This window comes from Trachemys scripta, chromosome 2 (genome assembly GCF_013100865.1).
Source record: "Trachemys scripta elegans isolate TJP31775 chromosome 2, CAS_Tse_1.0, whole genome shotgun sequence".
NCBI lineage: Eukaryota > Metazoa > Chordata > Testudines > Emydidae > Trachemys > Trachemys scripta.
The window spans coordinates 194,492,161-194,509,400 of NC_048299.1; the positions used below are offsets into that span (position 1 = coordinate 194,492,161).

General features: G+C 40.7%; 1 protein-coding gene across 1 annotated transcript in view; it reads left to right on the forward strand.

The window, feature by feature from the left end:
* Nucleotides 1-13,690, forward strand: part of SPIRE1 (spire type actin nucleation factor 1) — a gene marked incomplete in the record, with an annotated part of 193,860 nt that extends 180,170 nt beyond the window's left edge. Inside the window, 6 exon segments of the mRNA XM_034762583.1 lie at nt 1,267-1,440; nt 4,996-5,133; nt 7,373-7,443; nt 7,924-7,951; nt 8,044-8,180; nt 9,511-13,690. Of these exon segments, the coding sequence (XP_034618474.1) occupies nt 1,267-1,440; nt 4,996-5,133; nt 7,373-7,443; nt 7,924-7,951; nt 8,044-8,180; nt 9,511-9,769 (807 nt within the window).
* Between the last annotated feature and the right edge of the window lie 3,550 nt (nt 13,691-17,240).

The window sequence follows — 17,240 nt, forward strand, 5'->3', positions numbered from 1 at the left end:
GAGACTTAAAAAAGCTTAAATATGAGGTCATTGTTTTAAGTAGCTTGATTAAGTTTTTCACATGATTTATTTCAAATGATCATAAATATATCTTTCCTTCTGTATAAGCTATTCATTGGTATTTGGCAGCTGTCAAGTGGTGTGTTTGTTCGTTTGTGTGTTTGTGTTTTAAAACCAAGAGAGAAAAATTCTAATTGGCCTACCAAACTGAAACAACAACAAAAATAAGCAGCAGAAACTTCAAGCCAAGCAGCAAGGAAACATCTATTGGATTCCTGCAGGGTCACATAAATGAGGGTTTCAGATCATGTGGGGACAGTTTATTTACTCCAAAGAACACTCTGTAATCCTTCACCCAACTTGTTCAACATGCTTTTTCTGTATGAAGTGAAAAGGAAGAAAATTGATGTTGAAATTATGTTCTTTTAATGCAGTCTGTTTTATGTGCCGCTGTTAAATATATTTTTTAATCTTTGCAACAGTGCCCTCTGGAGGTGGGTAACTGATAAATCACTTGATCTTTTTGTTTTAATTCAATGCAAGGTTTTCAGTACTAGTGTAACCAGTAACCTAACCAGCTCCTGCACCCTGACGTGGAATTCTTCACCACTCATACAAGCTGGCATCTCTTATTTTCTAAACCAAACGCTGCATTTGTGATACTGCAGTTCCTTGAGTGGAAGCCTCTAGATAAGTGCAAAAAAATGCTTTACTTTTTATTTGACTGCACACTTCTTCATCCTTTCCTCCAGGATTGATGGAGTTTCAAATTCTTATCTGCTCCAGTGACAGTAATTTCCCTTCAAGGTGAAAGAGCTTGTCGTTAAATAGACATCAATGCTAAAGTAAAAAGGCCATTGCTACAGTTTCTTAGCAGAATTAGCAGGCAACTGGTCTGTCTTGCATACTAACTAGGATTTTGTGAACAGGCATCTCAGCATACCAATTAGTGCTAAAGTAAGAGGAGTGGGGAGAAACAAACTTGGAAAAATTCCAAACAGAGCCCTTTTTCATGTCAGCATATCAATGGTAAATGAGAAGTTGCAGAAACTGCAACTGGAGAGTTCACTATTTTTCCAGGGTTGGCCTTGTGGTGTACCTACCAAAGTCACCCAACTTGGTACTTAATCAGTAAGATACAGTCAGTGTACTGAGGTGTATGTGTGAAAGCCTTCATGATTTTTCTTATTTTCATGATCCAGAATCCCTGCTAACTATTTCATTCATGTTTAGCGTTCCCTATTCTGCTTCCTATCTATTGTTCAGGTTCCTAGGATAACCAAGTTTTTTCCAAGGACGACTTTCAGACCATTTTTTTCAACCATACAAACAGCTTCTCTGCTCAGCTCTCATCCCTTTGAAGCAGCCCTGGTTGGAGTGGCAAGGGCTATGTATTATCTGTGTGACAGAGCTTTTACCAGCAGGTGGAAACCCCCAAAGGTTTGCCTCTTTATGCTGGCTTTGGAAATTATCTTTACAAGCACATGACTTCTAGGGGGAGCACTTCCTAAGCTGTGGCAAGAATTAACAGCTTAGGTTGGCACACTACTCCTGATTGAGATTGATTTCAATGTTTGTAGAATACTTGTGTGTGCTTAGAACCTTCAATCACCTCATGGGAAAAAGAAATCAGTTGTGAAAGGACAGCAAACTAAAAATGCAACATCATAATATTATCAGTGGGACACGTTTTCCAAATCTTAAATGTACAGCACATGAAGATCCACCAACCTTCACAAGCAAAACCACTGTGATCCTTGGATTGTGTTGAAAAGATTAAGCTGTTTGTTGCTTTAACAGGACATACCGTATCATGGAATAGAATGGCATTTCTAAGCAAAATACTACTTAAAACCCTAACAATGGTTTTAGTCTTCGATGCACTTAAGTATCAGAAGTATCCAGCATGATCAGTAGTTGGCTTGCACCAGGTTAGGTCAACCAGTTGAGAAGAAAATAACTCCCCCAAACCATTTTTGGAACTGAACAGGAACCAACAATTTTTAAGGTTCTGAAATTTAGTGGGTTTTTCCCCCTCCCATTTCTGGTCCCAACCAGAAAATATTGCAAGACTATCTGTAGTCTAGAGATATCTAACTGAGTACTCCAGACTGAAGATGTCTAGTTAGGCATAGACTTTAGAGTGGCTAACATAATCTGAATTGCATAACTTTTGTATTTCACCCAGCACTTGAATACATTACTTTCTTGCTGTGACGCTTTTGAATGCATGGTAATAACTTGTAATGCAAAGTTTTACAACACATTGGGTATAATAAATACATTAATATGAAACATGTACTGTTTATACATAATCAGCACAAGCTCTTAGGTGAGGATACATTGAAAATAATCTACAAAGCACTTATTTCCTATTATGGAGATGTAATTCAGACTACATGTTATTCTTGATATAAAGTCACCACACTTACACTGTAATAGCTCTGATTGAGCCCTTGGTATGTTATGACTACATAGTCAAAATGTTAAGCAAATTCTTTACAAGTTCATTAACTTTTTATGTACAGAAAAGTACTTTTAACATGGCTTATTTTTTTCCATTTAAAATAACCACACTAAACTGTCTTTAATTAATATTAATTGATGATTGGATTCAAATCCAGAAAAACAAGTAAATTCAGAAGCCAGGTTCTGTCCTTAACACGCTCCGCTGAGTGTAGGTATTGCAGAGGACTTAGGACATTACACACACTACCATATGCAGCCCCTATGACATGGACAAGGATTAATGATAGGAGTTAAAGCTAAAACTCTAAAATGTTACTGTTTTTGTAAACTTTAGTCAGTGGTTAGTGTAATTTTAATTAGCTTAATTTAAAGACTGAGCTAATGTTGAAATTAAAAATTCGGCATGTACTTATTTTTATTCTGAGAAGGAAAAAAATTAAACATTCTTCAGAAATCGGTATATCACTTAACTTTTGTTTAATGTTGCATTAAAGCTTTGTTGTCCTTGTGTAATTGCTGGAATTAAAACATTAGCATTTAAACAAGTGAACATTTTCCATGTTCCCCCTTTTCCCTGCTGGCTATTCACACAAGTTTTAATGAAAATTAATTTTGCTGGTTGCAAGAACAGATCCACATCATTCTTCTGCTATCTAGTAAACATCTGAAGTACTAGTTCTACAGAAACAAATTTTTATTGATAAAGCATCTTAAGAGATTAAAGAAACATATTAAAGAGGCTAAACTTTAAAAGTTGAAACGTGTATTTATCATGTCATTAAATATGCAACAAATTAGTGTTTAAATCTTCATCATAATGAATATTTTGTTGTCTAAGGGAAGAATTAAATATGATACTTGATTGTATTAAAGGAAAAATATCCCTCCTGTAAGGAAATAGCTTTCTAAAAGACTGAAAACTGTGATTGATGAAAAGCGTTTAGTAAATCTCATTTGCCACAAACACCATCCTGACATCTCATTCTGTAGAAAATAAGTTTCTCATTGGCATTGCCTGCCCCACATTCTCTCACCCATTATTCTTCCTCTCCATCCCTCCCAAAGTATTGTTGATATCTAATAGTGCTGTCATCATAAGGATCTAAAATACAATACTGACAGCTAGCTGCTGGTTACGTGGAAGTTTGCTGCTAATGAAATGACGTATTTTGTATGTTCATGGAGTTTTACACCTCTCAGAGGAAATCACATTTGGTTTTGATAGAGTTTGGTTTTTCCAGAAAGAACATACCCCAGAGGTTTGGCTTGTCTAAGAAAACCAAAATAAATTAAATTTTAGCTTTTTGTGGGTACCTTAAACAGGGTGAATTTTCTTTATGTTCCTTTTCTAGGTAGATAAGACAATAGTTCTTTAAAATATAGTGGTTCCTAAATGCTAATGTTTTCCAGGTCTGCAACAGAGATCAAAATATTTTCTCTCTAATTGAAAGTCAGAACAGAATTTTAAGACTATCTATCTAAATTGAGCACTCTGATTTATCAGTTAGATTTCCAAGCTATCCGTAGAGTGCTGTCATCAGTTTCTTTGTGTACAGAGGAGATTTCCTTTATTTATTCAGAGAACATTAAATTTCTGTGTCACTTCGGCACCATAGCCCCTCTGGGCTAAGTGAACAGGTGCACTAAGCAAAAAGTGATGGGAATTGCCAGGGCAGTTCTGTCTTTCTGTTAGAACCATGCAATCAACCTCAGGGCTGGATTACAGATGGGAACGAGGCTTTTTATTCTGTGGTACCGAAGTTAGAGGCCATATGCTCAGGGTTGCTATTCTCTTAAATGCACTAGCACAGAGTGTATGGAAGTTTTACAGATGGGCAGTAGTTCCATCATTAGTAGCCTGGGTGTAATTCCCTGCCAGTAAGAACACAACAACGGATTAACTGTTTTGCTCAAACTTTATATTTTAAGATTACTTTAATAAAGTTTAAATTGACATTATCATCATCTTGGAGGGAAGGTGTATTAACTGCATATAATACATTTTCTATTCCTTTGGTCTAGATTTTGTTCTCGGGCTCTAATTATAACCATGATTACCAATATGTGGTACCATTGAATAAAAATTCTTTTGGAGGTGGCTACTAACCGCTTTCTTCAGCTACTCTGGGCACCACAAAGTCTCAGAGAAGCTGCTTTTCTTTAAGCAACATACTATCAAAGGGAACAGTGCCAAGAAATATCTTTTACACCTATGTATCAAATCATTTTGTGTCCTTTCAAATTATAAAATTGAATTGTAATTGGCTAAAACAAATATTCATAATAAATAAAATAAAATCAATGGAAACAGGTGTCAGATGATGTAAGTGCTCATAGAAAAAATTGCACATAATCAGTCTCTTAGTTCGTTTGAAACTCATGTGATGCCCATGGATCAGCCAGTGCTATTCTGTTTTTGGGTTGTGAAATCTTTTCTTTGAAGTTACTAACTAGGTGGCTGGCTTTCTAGGCTGAAATCTTGAAAAGATGATGGGTTACATAGTAATGTAGATTTTTGGCTTCCAGGAGGAATTTTGTTACCCAGTGGAATGTCTGGCTCTGACAGTGGAGGAAGTCATGCACATTCGTCAGGTGCTGGTGAAAGCAGAGCTGGAAAAGTACCAGCAGTATAAAGATGTCTACACTGCCCTCAAAAAAGGAAAGGTATGCTTGTTTCAGCTGATCCACTGAGAGCTGTTAGGGAGGGAGGTGAATCACACAGATTCCAGTCAGTGAAAGAATAGGAGTTGGAACCAGAATTCAGGTCCCAGATTTTCATTAGTAATTGACCAGTCTGACTTTCAATTTATATTGGAGAAACTAAACTAAACTTTCCCTACATGAAGTAACATATGGGCCAGTTTCCTTGGTTTATATATGGAAACGTCAAAAATTTGTATTGGAATATCACATTTGTGTTTAACCCTCCATAAAGAGACAGTAGTTGTTGCGCGTGGTCTCTCTCTCACACTTTTTTTACCTTAAGTTTAATAAAACATCCTTCCCCCATCATTCCCCTAGACCAGTGGTTACCAAACTTGTTCTGCCGCTTGTGCAGGGAAAGCCCCTAGTGGGCCGGGCCAGTTTGTGTACCTGCTGCGTCCACAGGTTCGGCCAAATGCAGCTCCCAGTAGCCGTGGTTCGCTGCTCCAGGCCAATGGAAGCTGCTGGAAGCGGCGGCTCGGCCGAACCTGCGGATGCGGCAGGTACATAAACCGGCCTGGCCCACCAGGGGCTTTCCCTGCACAAACGGTGGAACAAGTTTGGGAACCACTGCCCTAGACACACACACATACACAGCCATGCTACTTCATATTTTTTTTCTGGAGAGACCAGAGCTACAGGTAAAATAGGATATAATAAAAGTTTTACAATATAAAGTATTTTTTTTTAATTCCCATTTAAATCAATGGAAGCTGTCACAACCAAGTCCAGTTCCCTTGTCTGAATGGACACCAGTCTGTTGTGAGTGGACCCAGCTGCTGATTCCCACATGCTTCTAAGTGCCTTGGGTCTGGATAGTGTCTGATCACTGTTCCTAGCCCTGGGTTTCTCATGCATGCTCCCAAGTGCAGACCCTATATCTGCTACCCTTCTTGGGAATTGGGACCTCATTTGGACCTAGAACCAGTGATGCAGCCTTACCAAGTTCCAATTGTTACATATGTTCCACCTCTCCGTGGGTGCTTTGAGCTTCCTGATTTGCCCCTTCAGGGACAACATGGCAGGCAAACAAGGAACAAAGGCTTAGCAAAGGAATTTCTTAACCACAGACACTTTACTCTTAACAAAGCACATGAGCGAGTTACAGATGTTTGAAAAAACAAAATCCTGAATACAGCCCCCATTGTGATCTCACCCCTCCTGTGAATACAGGGTTTGGTCAGCATCCCTAGGCCAAGCAGCTGGTCCTGCCTTCTCTGTCCTTAACGTGTTGTCCTGGCATGTAGCAGTAGATAGTTCCTTCACATAGAGTATTCCCACTTAAATAACCCCTTTGGTTAGGTCCTACAGTCCCTTCCCTGCATCCCACCCCCACCATGTCTCAGCTTCTGTGCAGATAATCTTTCTTCTTATGGTTGGGCTGACAGTAGAAAGACAAACAGCACTGCTGGCATTGGATTGCTCTGTGCCAACTTATCAGATATAGTCATTCAACTAGGTCTGGAGCCCCCACTACAAAATGAGTGCTCTAATCCACATTGGAGATTGCAATACAACATGAGGGTCGCACTCCAAAATGAAGATTACAGTTTAAAGTGGAGCTCTGGAAACAAAATGGTACCCACAAAACAAGACAGGGTTCACAACTTGACCCAGAGCCCCCAGTCTGTCACAGAAACTTTCCCTGTATAAAGACTGTGGAACCAAGGCCCTTGTATATGAAAGAGACAATGAGAGATGTCAACAAGTTCTTCTAATTCATTTAGAATAAAGTGGGTGAGGAATTTTTTTCCCCTCTTTACCTGGCTGAATTGTACGTTCTGAGTTTTAAAGCAAGTGGGATTATTTTAAGGCTCCATTGTCCTCCAAAGGTAAACAGGATGCATTAATCTCACACTCTTATTTTTTGAGCCTTAGGCATGACATTCAGAGGCTCATGAGTAACAAGCTAAAAGGAATTTAAAGCTTCTGGGAAATCATGCATCATGTGACTCAGGGGGATTTAATATGAGAGCACCCATCTGCCAGTGTATTTTTCTTCCATAGATTACAGATCACTAAAAAAAAATTACAGTGTCTCCTTTTCCTCCCCTGGGCTCCTGCACATTAAACTCATCAAATAAATCTATCCCAACTTCAGTCTGTGCATCTTCACCAAAGGCCAAGTTAGAAGCATGCAATTTTATTTCCAGGACTGTACTGCTAACGTTGCAGTCTCTTCTGTTTTAAATTTCTTTAGCTCTGTTTCTGTTGTCGAACAAGGAGGTTTTCTTTCTTCACCTGGTCCTACACCTGTCAGTTTTGTAAGAGGTGAGTTTTTGTTCAGAGTGAAATACTAGGATTCATACCTCACTGGTTTCTATTTTAATTCACAGTGTTATTTGGTTTTGTTCTTGAAATGTAGTTATGGTCAGAAAAATGACTAAAAATGGCTCTTCCTTACTCAACATACCTGCTCCCTTAATATATTCAGATTCAGAGCGGCTCAGGTTTTAGAGTAAAACCGTAACAGTGCTCCTCTGTTAGCCCAGCAGAGCCCATATGGTTATGAGGCAATGAGATAGATTCTACAGAATCCTCTGGGGTGACATGTGAACCCAAAAGAACAAAGAGAATTTCAGATTCCATTTGAGTTGGTAGTATTGGCAGTTGGGGAAAAAATGTTTACCTGTAAACTAAGCAAACGTTAAGGTGATAGTCAATAAGGCAGTAAATGTGGAACTCCACACTGTCTTACTTAAATAACATTTCTTTCCACTGAATGATTCAGACTTTTACTTTTCTACACAGGCCTGTATGTTCACAGTGTTGCAAAAAGGTAAGTTCAGGAACCTACCATTTGTTCCTTTCAGAAAGGCTGTCTTTTTGGTAACGATACTTCAGGCTGTCATTCTCCTGCTCTTGTAACAGATGCGGTTGCCATCAAAGCCATACTCCACCCTTCCTATCTTCTCTCTGGGACCTTCTGCTTTGCAGAGAGGAGACAGTTTTATGAGACCAGAAAAACCCTCCACCAGTCACCACCGGCCGCTTAGGAGCATGTCCAGGTGAGAGACATTCCTAGTTCATCTGTGCTTCTGGTAGCAGCTCTTCATAAGATCTTCTCAGTCTCTTAGTTGCTAATGAGACATAATATACTAGGCTCTGTTTTTGTAGTTTGTTTAAATTTTCCAATGTTTGTCTCATCTTTTTAGAAACCCAAAGATATAAATGTCTTTCCTTACCAATTTCATTTTTCCATTGGATAAAGATGGAGGTTTTTCCTTACATTTCTAGTGGAATAAAACCCATCCTGATTACTTTTCATTTACTACTTAGTAAATATAAACTATATTTACTTAAATAAGACTTGCTGACACGATATTTAAAATGTGCTCTGTCCCCTGTCTATACTATAGCTGACAATGATAGTAATATCAGTACAGCTGATAAATATTCTCACATTTTTTTTCTAGTGTAGATGGATCCTCAGAAGAAAAATCTGTCTGTTCTTGGTAACTGAATAGGGAAATTCTCCCTTATTAGACAGTGACTTACACATGCAGAGGTGAAAGTAAGCTGGTACAGCGTACCGGCAAGAGCCAGTACACCGGACCGTACCAGCTTCCCCAGGCTGGCGATTTAAAGGGCCCAGGGCTCCCTGCAGAGGCCGGAGCCCTGAGCCCTTTAAATCACCTCCTGAGCCCTGCTGCCGGAGCCCTGGGGTAACGGCAGCAGTGCTCCATCGGCGATTTAAAGGGCCCGGAGCACCGCTGCAGTCGCGGCGGCCAGAGCCCCGGGCCCTTTAAATTGCCCCTGAGCCCTGGGGCTCCCAGCCGTCTCTGCAGCTGGTAGCTCTGGGGGTGATTTAAAGGGCCTGGTGATTTAAAGGCCCCGCCTCATCTGTTGAGGCCACACCCCCGCTTAGGATTCTGGCGTACCGGTAAGTCCTTTCAGTTGCTTTCACCCCTGTATACATGTCAAACACTTTCTACTCTCTAGCCATAGGTTTGTTTCATTTGGATCAGGTCAGGATGTAGATCCATGGACCCCTCTCTCTGTGTGTGCAAGTCTGTCTTTAAGACCCACTTCTGCCAGGGTGTCTGACACATGCAAATTAGCGAAATTAAGACATCCATGTAGTCATTCATAAAATTCTCTTTGCCAAATCATGCTTTACACTAGCCTTCACTGAATAACCATGTAATCTTATTGACGTGTCTTCCCATCTCCATCCTTTCCTTACTGCTTTGTTGCACCCTCATTAAGTCGGGAACAGGAAGACTTGGGACAGGAATAGTGTATTCTTTCTCTTTGGGAGGTGTCTCCATTGGCGTCCAAAGCAGTGCTGAATGTAAGTAATGATAATGAGTAAGGGACGGTTTCTTTGTTTTTAAGGTTGTCCACAAAGTCTAAGTCTGTGGATAAATCAAATGAAGATCTGCAGTTTCCCAAAGAGTTAATGGAGGACTGGAGCACCATGGAGGTGTGTGTGGACTGCAAAAAGTTTATTTCAGAAATCATCAGCTCAAGCCGGCGCAGCCTCTCTCTGGCCAACAAACGAGCCAGGTTAAAAAGGAAAACACAGTCGTTCTACATGGCATCACCAGGCCCCTCTGAATACTGCCCTTCTGAGAGAACTATCAATGAGATCTGAGTCTTGTGCCTTTTTCTTTGCTTTTGTCTTCATGAGGTCAGCATCCGTGAGAAAGATCACTGAAACTGTCCTTCCCTTTGTTTTACTTAACGAGCTTGAATTTGCATTAGATCACAGGGTTTGCTACTCTACAGTTTCCACAGACTCTACATTCATATCTGTAGATAATGGTATGTAATAGGCCAGCCAATAACTCATTGGCACTGGAAGGAAACAATAGTTTGAAAATGTTGCCTTTGTGTGTATGTGTGCGCATTGTGCAGATAGAAAGCCTTTACTTGCATTCAGTTTTTTATCATTCCTTGAATTGTTTTCAGGACAAGAGCTGAATTGTATTCCTAAAGGAGAACCAAATCTAACACAGGTGTCAATGTTAGCACAATTGTAAGCAGTAAGTCATATTGGCATTACCAACCTAATAGTGTTCATGTTCTAGTTTATATGGCACATGGAGCCATGTTGTACACCAAAAACCTAGTGTGGGCTGTTGGTCTCATTGTCTCACAGCACAAAACCTAGAAGGTTTTGCTAGTGCTATCAACATTATCTTTCTTTCAACTGTTGTTACTGCTCTGAGATCATGGTTCATTGTGGAACTTGATAATGTCTGTGTTCTAGTGCAAAATATCTGAATAGGTTGTATGCCCAAAAGGGGGGCCATTTTCCCTGAGCTGCTCTACTTCAAAGCCCCGGTGTAATTATAAGTGTCTCCTGTGCAGGTAGGAGTAGTTTATTCCTTATCTTGAATGTATTGTGATTATTGTATTTGGTAGTAGTAGTTTTAGCAGTAGATAGAGCTGTACACTCGATGGGGAGGGTGGGAAATGAGAGGCTTCTAAATTTAACTGAATTCTGTAAAGTATGTAACATGGTTACCCAGAGAGGAAGTATGGGTAATATGTATATTTGTATTATAGTGGAACACACAAGCACTGCTATAATTAAAAGTTCGGGAGCATATCCATTATAAATCCCATTTTTCAGGGGTTTATAATTTGGCTGTAAAATGTAGGATCCTGATGAAATTTGAGACAACAGAGTCTCAGATTAGGAGCACCTTTTTTGCTTTTTAACAAACTTATGGAGAAAAAAGTCTAGCTGTTAAAAGTTTCAATAATGTTACAATGTTAACAAACATCACATGCTTTTTGCTCTTTTGTTAGATTCAAATGTTTTGTTTTTAAAGCAGTTAAAACATAATTAGAGTTTAGTCCATAATATGGAGATAGGTCATTTTGGTATTTAAAAATAAGTTAACACAACCAAGTTACTAATACTTGAAAATCAACGACTGTGCATACACAGTAACCTTTTCATAACATTTTTCATACCCAGATCGATATTTAATATCAATACAGTGCTGTATTATATACTATCATAGTAGGAAAGATTCAGATCTATTTATTAACATTTCAGTACTAGAGATTGATGAGAGATACCTCAGAACTGCTCCAAAGGACAGGGTTTTTGTAATACAATTAAGGTTGATCTGTTTTCAAACTCTAAATACATATTTACAAAATAGAATCTCTTGAACCAAATATTATGCATTTTAAAAAGTCACTAGGCGCCAAATCCTAGACTTGATGCAGAGGAACTGGGTTGATGATCGGAGTCTGGCTCCCACATTCCATTGAGTAACATTAGAGCCACTCTGCAACTGCTACTGCACCAGCCCTGCAGTGTGGAAAGGCAATAGCCACCCACTGACACCGCCTTCACAGGCTTCCCGAATCCTATCCCTGCCACCCAAATATGCAGGATTTCCCCCTTCAAGGCATATTTGCGAGTTAAGCTGTAATAGCTCCATAGCAGCTAGTCTAGTATTAGGTAAGTGTGTGTTTGGGCTGTTCTGAAAAGCCTGTACAAAGGACTCTTTAAACCCATCCTGGGACACGCCCATCCTCATTTTCCTTTAATCGTATTTACATAAACACACAGTTTGCACACACGGCGAGTATCGGGTAATAACATTAAGGGTTTGCCTGAACTGATGACCACAGGAAGTTCAGAGTTATAGGTGAGTCCCCATTCTTAACCCTTTCCTTTCTGCAGAGGGCCATGCAGCTGTTACCCCCTCTGTCTGGGGACCTCAGGATGATGGGTCTTTCATATAAATTACAATATCTTGATGAGTTAAGGACCTACGATAGCGGGGGTAGCACTGTGCAATTTATGTGAAATGGGTAATGAAAGATCCCCCGGTAGTCATATGATAGCCCCTCAATCAGGTTGCCCTTTTTTGCCACTTATGTTTCTGTGCCAAAATTAATCCCTGCAGCCCACCCACCCACCTCTTTCCGTTGCTGTATTGCATAGTATTCACACCAGACGGCCAACTCCCAGGAAAGCACATAGGGCTTTTATTTTAAACCCCCATTATTCTGTTTGTAATTTTTCTTGGGAAACATCCCCTTCTACACCCCATACATCTATTTACTGCTCCTTTCCATGGCCCGTTGGAAAAAGCTGCAGGAGCAGGAAACGCGTTCCTTAATGTCTCTGAGGCTCTCAGGGGTACAGAGGATCCGGCATGTTTTTCTTTCTGTTGGGAGGGGTTTGTGGTAGAAGCCATGGCCTCATAATGCCTCACCATCCAGTATATGGGCAGTGAAATCAGACTCCAGCCCTGCAGATCCTGGGCCATCCATGAAGGCCTACCCCTCAGTGCAACATCCTTGCTCCCTGCAGCATAGCTCCCTTGGTGAGGTCTTCTCTCCCATATCAGTGCATCCTCATAGATGTTGTAGAGGAGAGCTGACGCTGCTTCTAGCATCATTACTAATGTGTGTTGTTTGTATTACGGCGACACCTAGGAACCCTAGTCACACATCATGACCCTGTTGTGCTAGGCACTGTACAAACACAGAACAAAAAATGGTCCTGTGAACTACTGAATGGCCGTCAACTTAGAGTCCACTAGTGTGTGAGGGCAGCAGGGTGCAAAGGCTGGCTGTTTCCAGTTCTATCCCGTCTGCCTGACTCAGCCCCTCCAGGGCTGTGCGATGGTAGCACAGAGGCACCTGGAGAGGGGAATCCTGCCATAGAGCTGCCATTCTCCAGGGGGGTTTTCCACACTGGTTGCTTCCATCTATATTCGGGAAAATAGGCCCTTGTACAATGTGCTGGCAGAGGAAACAAAGTCAAGCAAAGGCGGAAGAAGCACCGTCCACTCTTTGCCCGGATCAGTATGGAGTGGACTATTTTGAGCTTTCCACCTCACCCTTCGTGCTAGTGTCACAAACCCATTCCAAGTGTCAAGGACCAGTCCACTTTACCTGCGTACCTTATGAAGCTGCCCACAATGTCCTATTTATGGCTTACAGTTCATATCCGTGTCAGAACAGAAAAACAAAAGCTTGTAAATATCTGTAATATATTTATTAATATTTAGAAAGCTGCCATGCATTGAGCTATGGGAATTGACTTTCCCATGAAGATTTAAAAAGAAAGTGAGTCTTATTTATATGTATATTGATTATATTATTAGATTTAAAGTTGAGCCTCTCTCCATAGACATTTTTAAATGAATTTCTGTTGAAAAGAATGTGGGACTAGCACAGTGAGCTCATTTAAATGAGTGTTTAAAATCTTTTTTTTTTTTCTAACTGTGTTTAATAAAACTAGGACTTGTATAAGTGCATCAGAGGAGACCCAAAGGGGGTTTAAACAACTGTCGTTGGCAATGCAATGGTCTTGTATTTTATACATGAAAACAGTTCTTGAGAATTCAAAGCCAGCTCAGCCTTGCTAACAGCTGCAATGAAGGTAGCAAACAGGCCTTTGTGGTGGCTCTTACGTGTATAAAACAAATTCTTTCAACGTTCATGGTGACAATATTGCTTATGGGGGTTTTTTCATTGTCCTTTATTGAAGGGAAAAAAAAAAAACCTGGGGACAATAAAATTCCTTTGGAGCATAGCCTTTGTGTGTATTAATTATTCACGTGTAAACTATTGTAAAGAAAATTTTTTTACTGCTTTTTAGAATTTTGCAAACGTCAAATGGTTGTATCTTTTGGCAAAGGCAGTGTTGATGAGTAAGATTTTAGCACTTACTGGGCTACACGAAAAAAGGAAACAGGTCAAAATAGTCTTTAGAATAGCAATATAACTGCATATGTGACCCACTGGACTCTAAGCATTAAAGTATGTTTTGCATTAAAATACTGCTTCTGCTAAGCAGTAGAAAAATACAGTATGACCAATTCCTACCAAACCTTCCATATCACAAGCTGAAGAGCTGTATATAATTAACTCTTCCTATATGCATCAATTGCACTGAACTTTTTACAGAATCTAAAGAACTACACGCAACCTCTCTTTTTTGAGCCTGTAGTTGATGTGCATTGTGGGAGAGGTACTAGGAGTCTTTCAAAGACCAAAATGGAAGGCTATCAAGAAAAAATAATAAATGATGATGTATGTGTATTTTATTTTATTTTCCAAAAAACAGTCTGTTCTCTGATTCTCTCTTCTAGGATTGGCTGCATGTTTTATAGGTAGGGAGGGTGGGGGAAGATCCAACTTTAGACAGGTATGAAGGTAGCAGTCATGCTAAACTTCATCCAGAAGTTCTGTGCAGCTTTTAGGAATGTCTTTATTATTTTAATTGTATTTGTGAAAGTGACATCGCACAGTGGGTAGCAGAAAGGTGCTGTAACTGCGTGTTCTGGTGCGACAGCATCCCTCTTATCTTAGCTTTAAATTCTAAATCATTTCCATGTAGAAGGCTGAAAGCTGTTTTTATTTTTATTTTTTCTTTGATATGTAACAAAGTTAAAACTGAGCTGCTGAATTGTTAATATTAATCACAGGCATGCAGTCCATTCTCTTGTTTTCCTCTGACGTCACTAATACGCTTTTGCTCTTCCTTAATATTTAACAAAAAATATCCTAATACGAAAACAGCTAGATTATGTCATTGGATCACTCGACTGAAAAAGCCAAACAGCCATAGATCCTGCATTATTTCTTCAAAACACAAACCAGTCAGGCCCTATTACAGCCTGAGCCCATTCACCTGAACTTGGGAGGAGTAAGGAAGTTAAATTTTTCCTTCAGTATTTGTACTGGTGATGAGCTGATGCTGTTAGAACTCCTGCCATCCCTATGGCAACTATGAGGGCCAGATTAACCCAGTTTTGCAGCCTTCCAGTCCTGGGCCAGCCACCGGCATTACATTTTATATTCATTAGCCTATGTCTCCCAAGAGGCCATTCCAGAACAGGGTTTGCCAAGACTTAGACACATCCTGGCCCCATCCTCTGTCTTTCCCCCAGATGTGCCCCTATTCTGGGTGGTGGGAGGAGGATGTAGGAGCCTCGCTGCCAGTCTCATGCCATCAGAGGATTCCTCTAGAAAGAGGGAATCTTCTGTTGGCTAGTTGAGTTCTAGAGTAGCACAAAGCACCCTGAACAGGCCAGAGAATCTGGCCCATGGTTCTAAAATGCCTTTTATAAAACTAGGGATTTAAAAGAAGAATCTCCAGGTGCTGTAAGAACTGCACTTTTTAAGCTCACTGTCTCTTTCTCTCTGCAACTTAAAGAATTATTAGCAATTTCTCCTGTGAGTGACTCCCAACCCGTTTTCAAACTTTCCATTATGTAGGCAGGTAAAATGAATGCTGCCAGGGCCTTGTGTATACTGATAATTGTCACAAATTTTCCCACCATTGGGCTAGCATTAGTCTAGAGCCGCTGGCATTTTCCCACCCTGCTGTCTAGACTCACACTGGTGCCTGGCCAACAGTAGGAGAATCTTACTATCATCAACCTCGATGACCCCATTAAAATTGGGTCCTGACCCACAGTTTGAGAACCCCAACCTATGCTATACCTTTAGCATAGGTAGCACTGAAGTGCTACAGTGACAGCTGCAGCTGTGCCACTGTAGCTTTCAAGTGTAGACAAGCCCCAAGTCCACAGTCACCCTGCAAGTGCGCAAAAGGGGATCTGTGCACTATTAAACTGCTGCTTCATTTGTTTTGTCTATATATTAATTTTTCGGCTGGCTGTTCTTTTAACTACTTGACAGATGCAGAACTAACTTGGGTCAGCCCAAGCAGAACACATGTGCTGTGTGGCCAAGGTTCCAGATACCTCCTAATCTCCCATTGGTCACAGTGTCATGGTACTGGAGGACATTAGCACAGCAAGTATATGAGACCTAGCACTTCAGGAGTTAATGAGGAAGCCTGTCCATGCTGTTGTAGGAACTACCACCATGCCTTTTTGTAAGGCTAAATAAGTGGTGTCCGTACCTGTTGTACTTGACTGTTCTAAACTGTTTTTCATTGAAAACATTTGTTAAACCAGTTTTTGAGAGGGTCAATCTTGAATCTGATTATTTCTATTTCTAGAAACTTGAAATCAAGTCTACAAGGCCAGCCCCTGCATAAACAGGGAGTGCTTGTGTGTTAGAAACAGTACTTCGTACTGCTGTAGCACCTTCCTCAAAATGTGTAACAACCCCTAGGATAACCTAATGCCCAGCATCAGGCCCAAGGAGCTGGGCTAAGCACTGAGAATAGATGGGGACCCTATTTCAGACTAATGTCTGGAGAAGGTGGCATAGGCCAGCCCATGGGGGAGGAGAGAAGGATCCTTGTGGCAACAGAGACAGTGGCCCAGCTGTGTGTGCCTCTGCCCCTCCCCCCATTGCATAGCACCTCTGGACTTTCACCCCTCCCAGACACAGGAGATGGCTTTGTTTCTTAGCCTTGGTACAGCTCTGTGAGGTAGGTAACACACAGTTTATAGATGGGGGAATCACAGCACCTCCTTCCTAATGTCAACAGGAAGCTTTTGTCAATGGTGGGACTAGAACCCAGCTCTCCTGCATCAGAGTCCTGTGCATGAAAAAGATTGCATGGCAGGTAAAGGGCTGCCATCTACGAGTGGAGGCTTTTTTTTTTTTTTTTTGGTCTTTGCCTATGCCTCACCCCCCTGCTCTTCTTGATTTGGTTCATATCAAGCAAGGGGTTTTAATGAAAGTGATGACTTGAAGGGTAGCAGTGTAATAGGCACCCTCAGAAGTAACTTAACCTGAAGGGTAGCCGTGTTAGTCTGAATCTGTAAAAAGCAACAGGGGGTCCTGTGGCACTGTTGAGACTAACAGAAGTATTGGGAGCATAAGCTTTCGTGGGTAAGAACCTCACTTCTTCAGATGCAAGAAGTGAGGTTCTTACCCACGAAAGCTTATGCTCCCAGTACTTCTGTTAGTCTCAACGGTGCCACAGGACCCTCTGTTGCTTTTAACCTGAAGGTTTATTTGTGAACTTGACTTTTTAGTCCCATTTAGCTGTCAGTATTTCATCTGTAAATGGGTGTACATTTGCCAGTAAGCTATGCAGTCATTTTATTCTTTCCAGGCCTATAGAAGTTAGCATTAACTTACAGTGGTGCCTAGTAATTGGCTAAGCCTTGCACTACATACAAAGACCACCTGCACTGAGCTTACAGCCTAAGCAC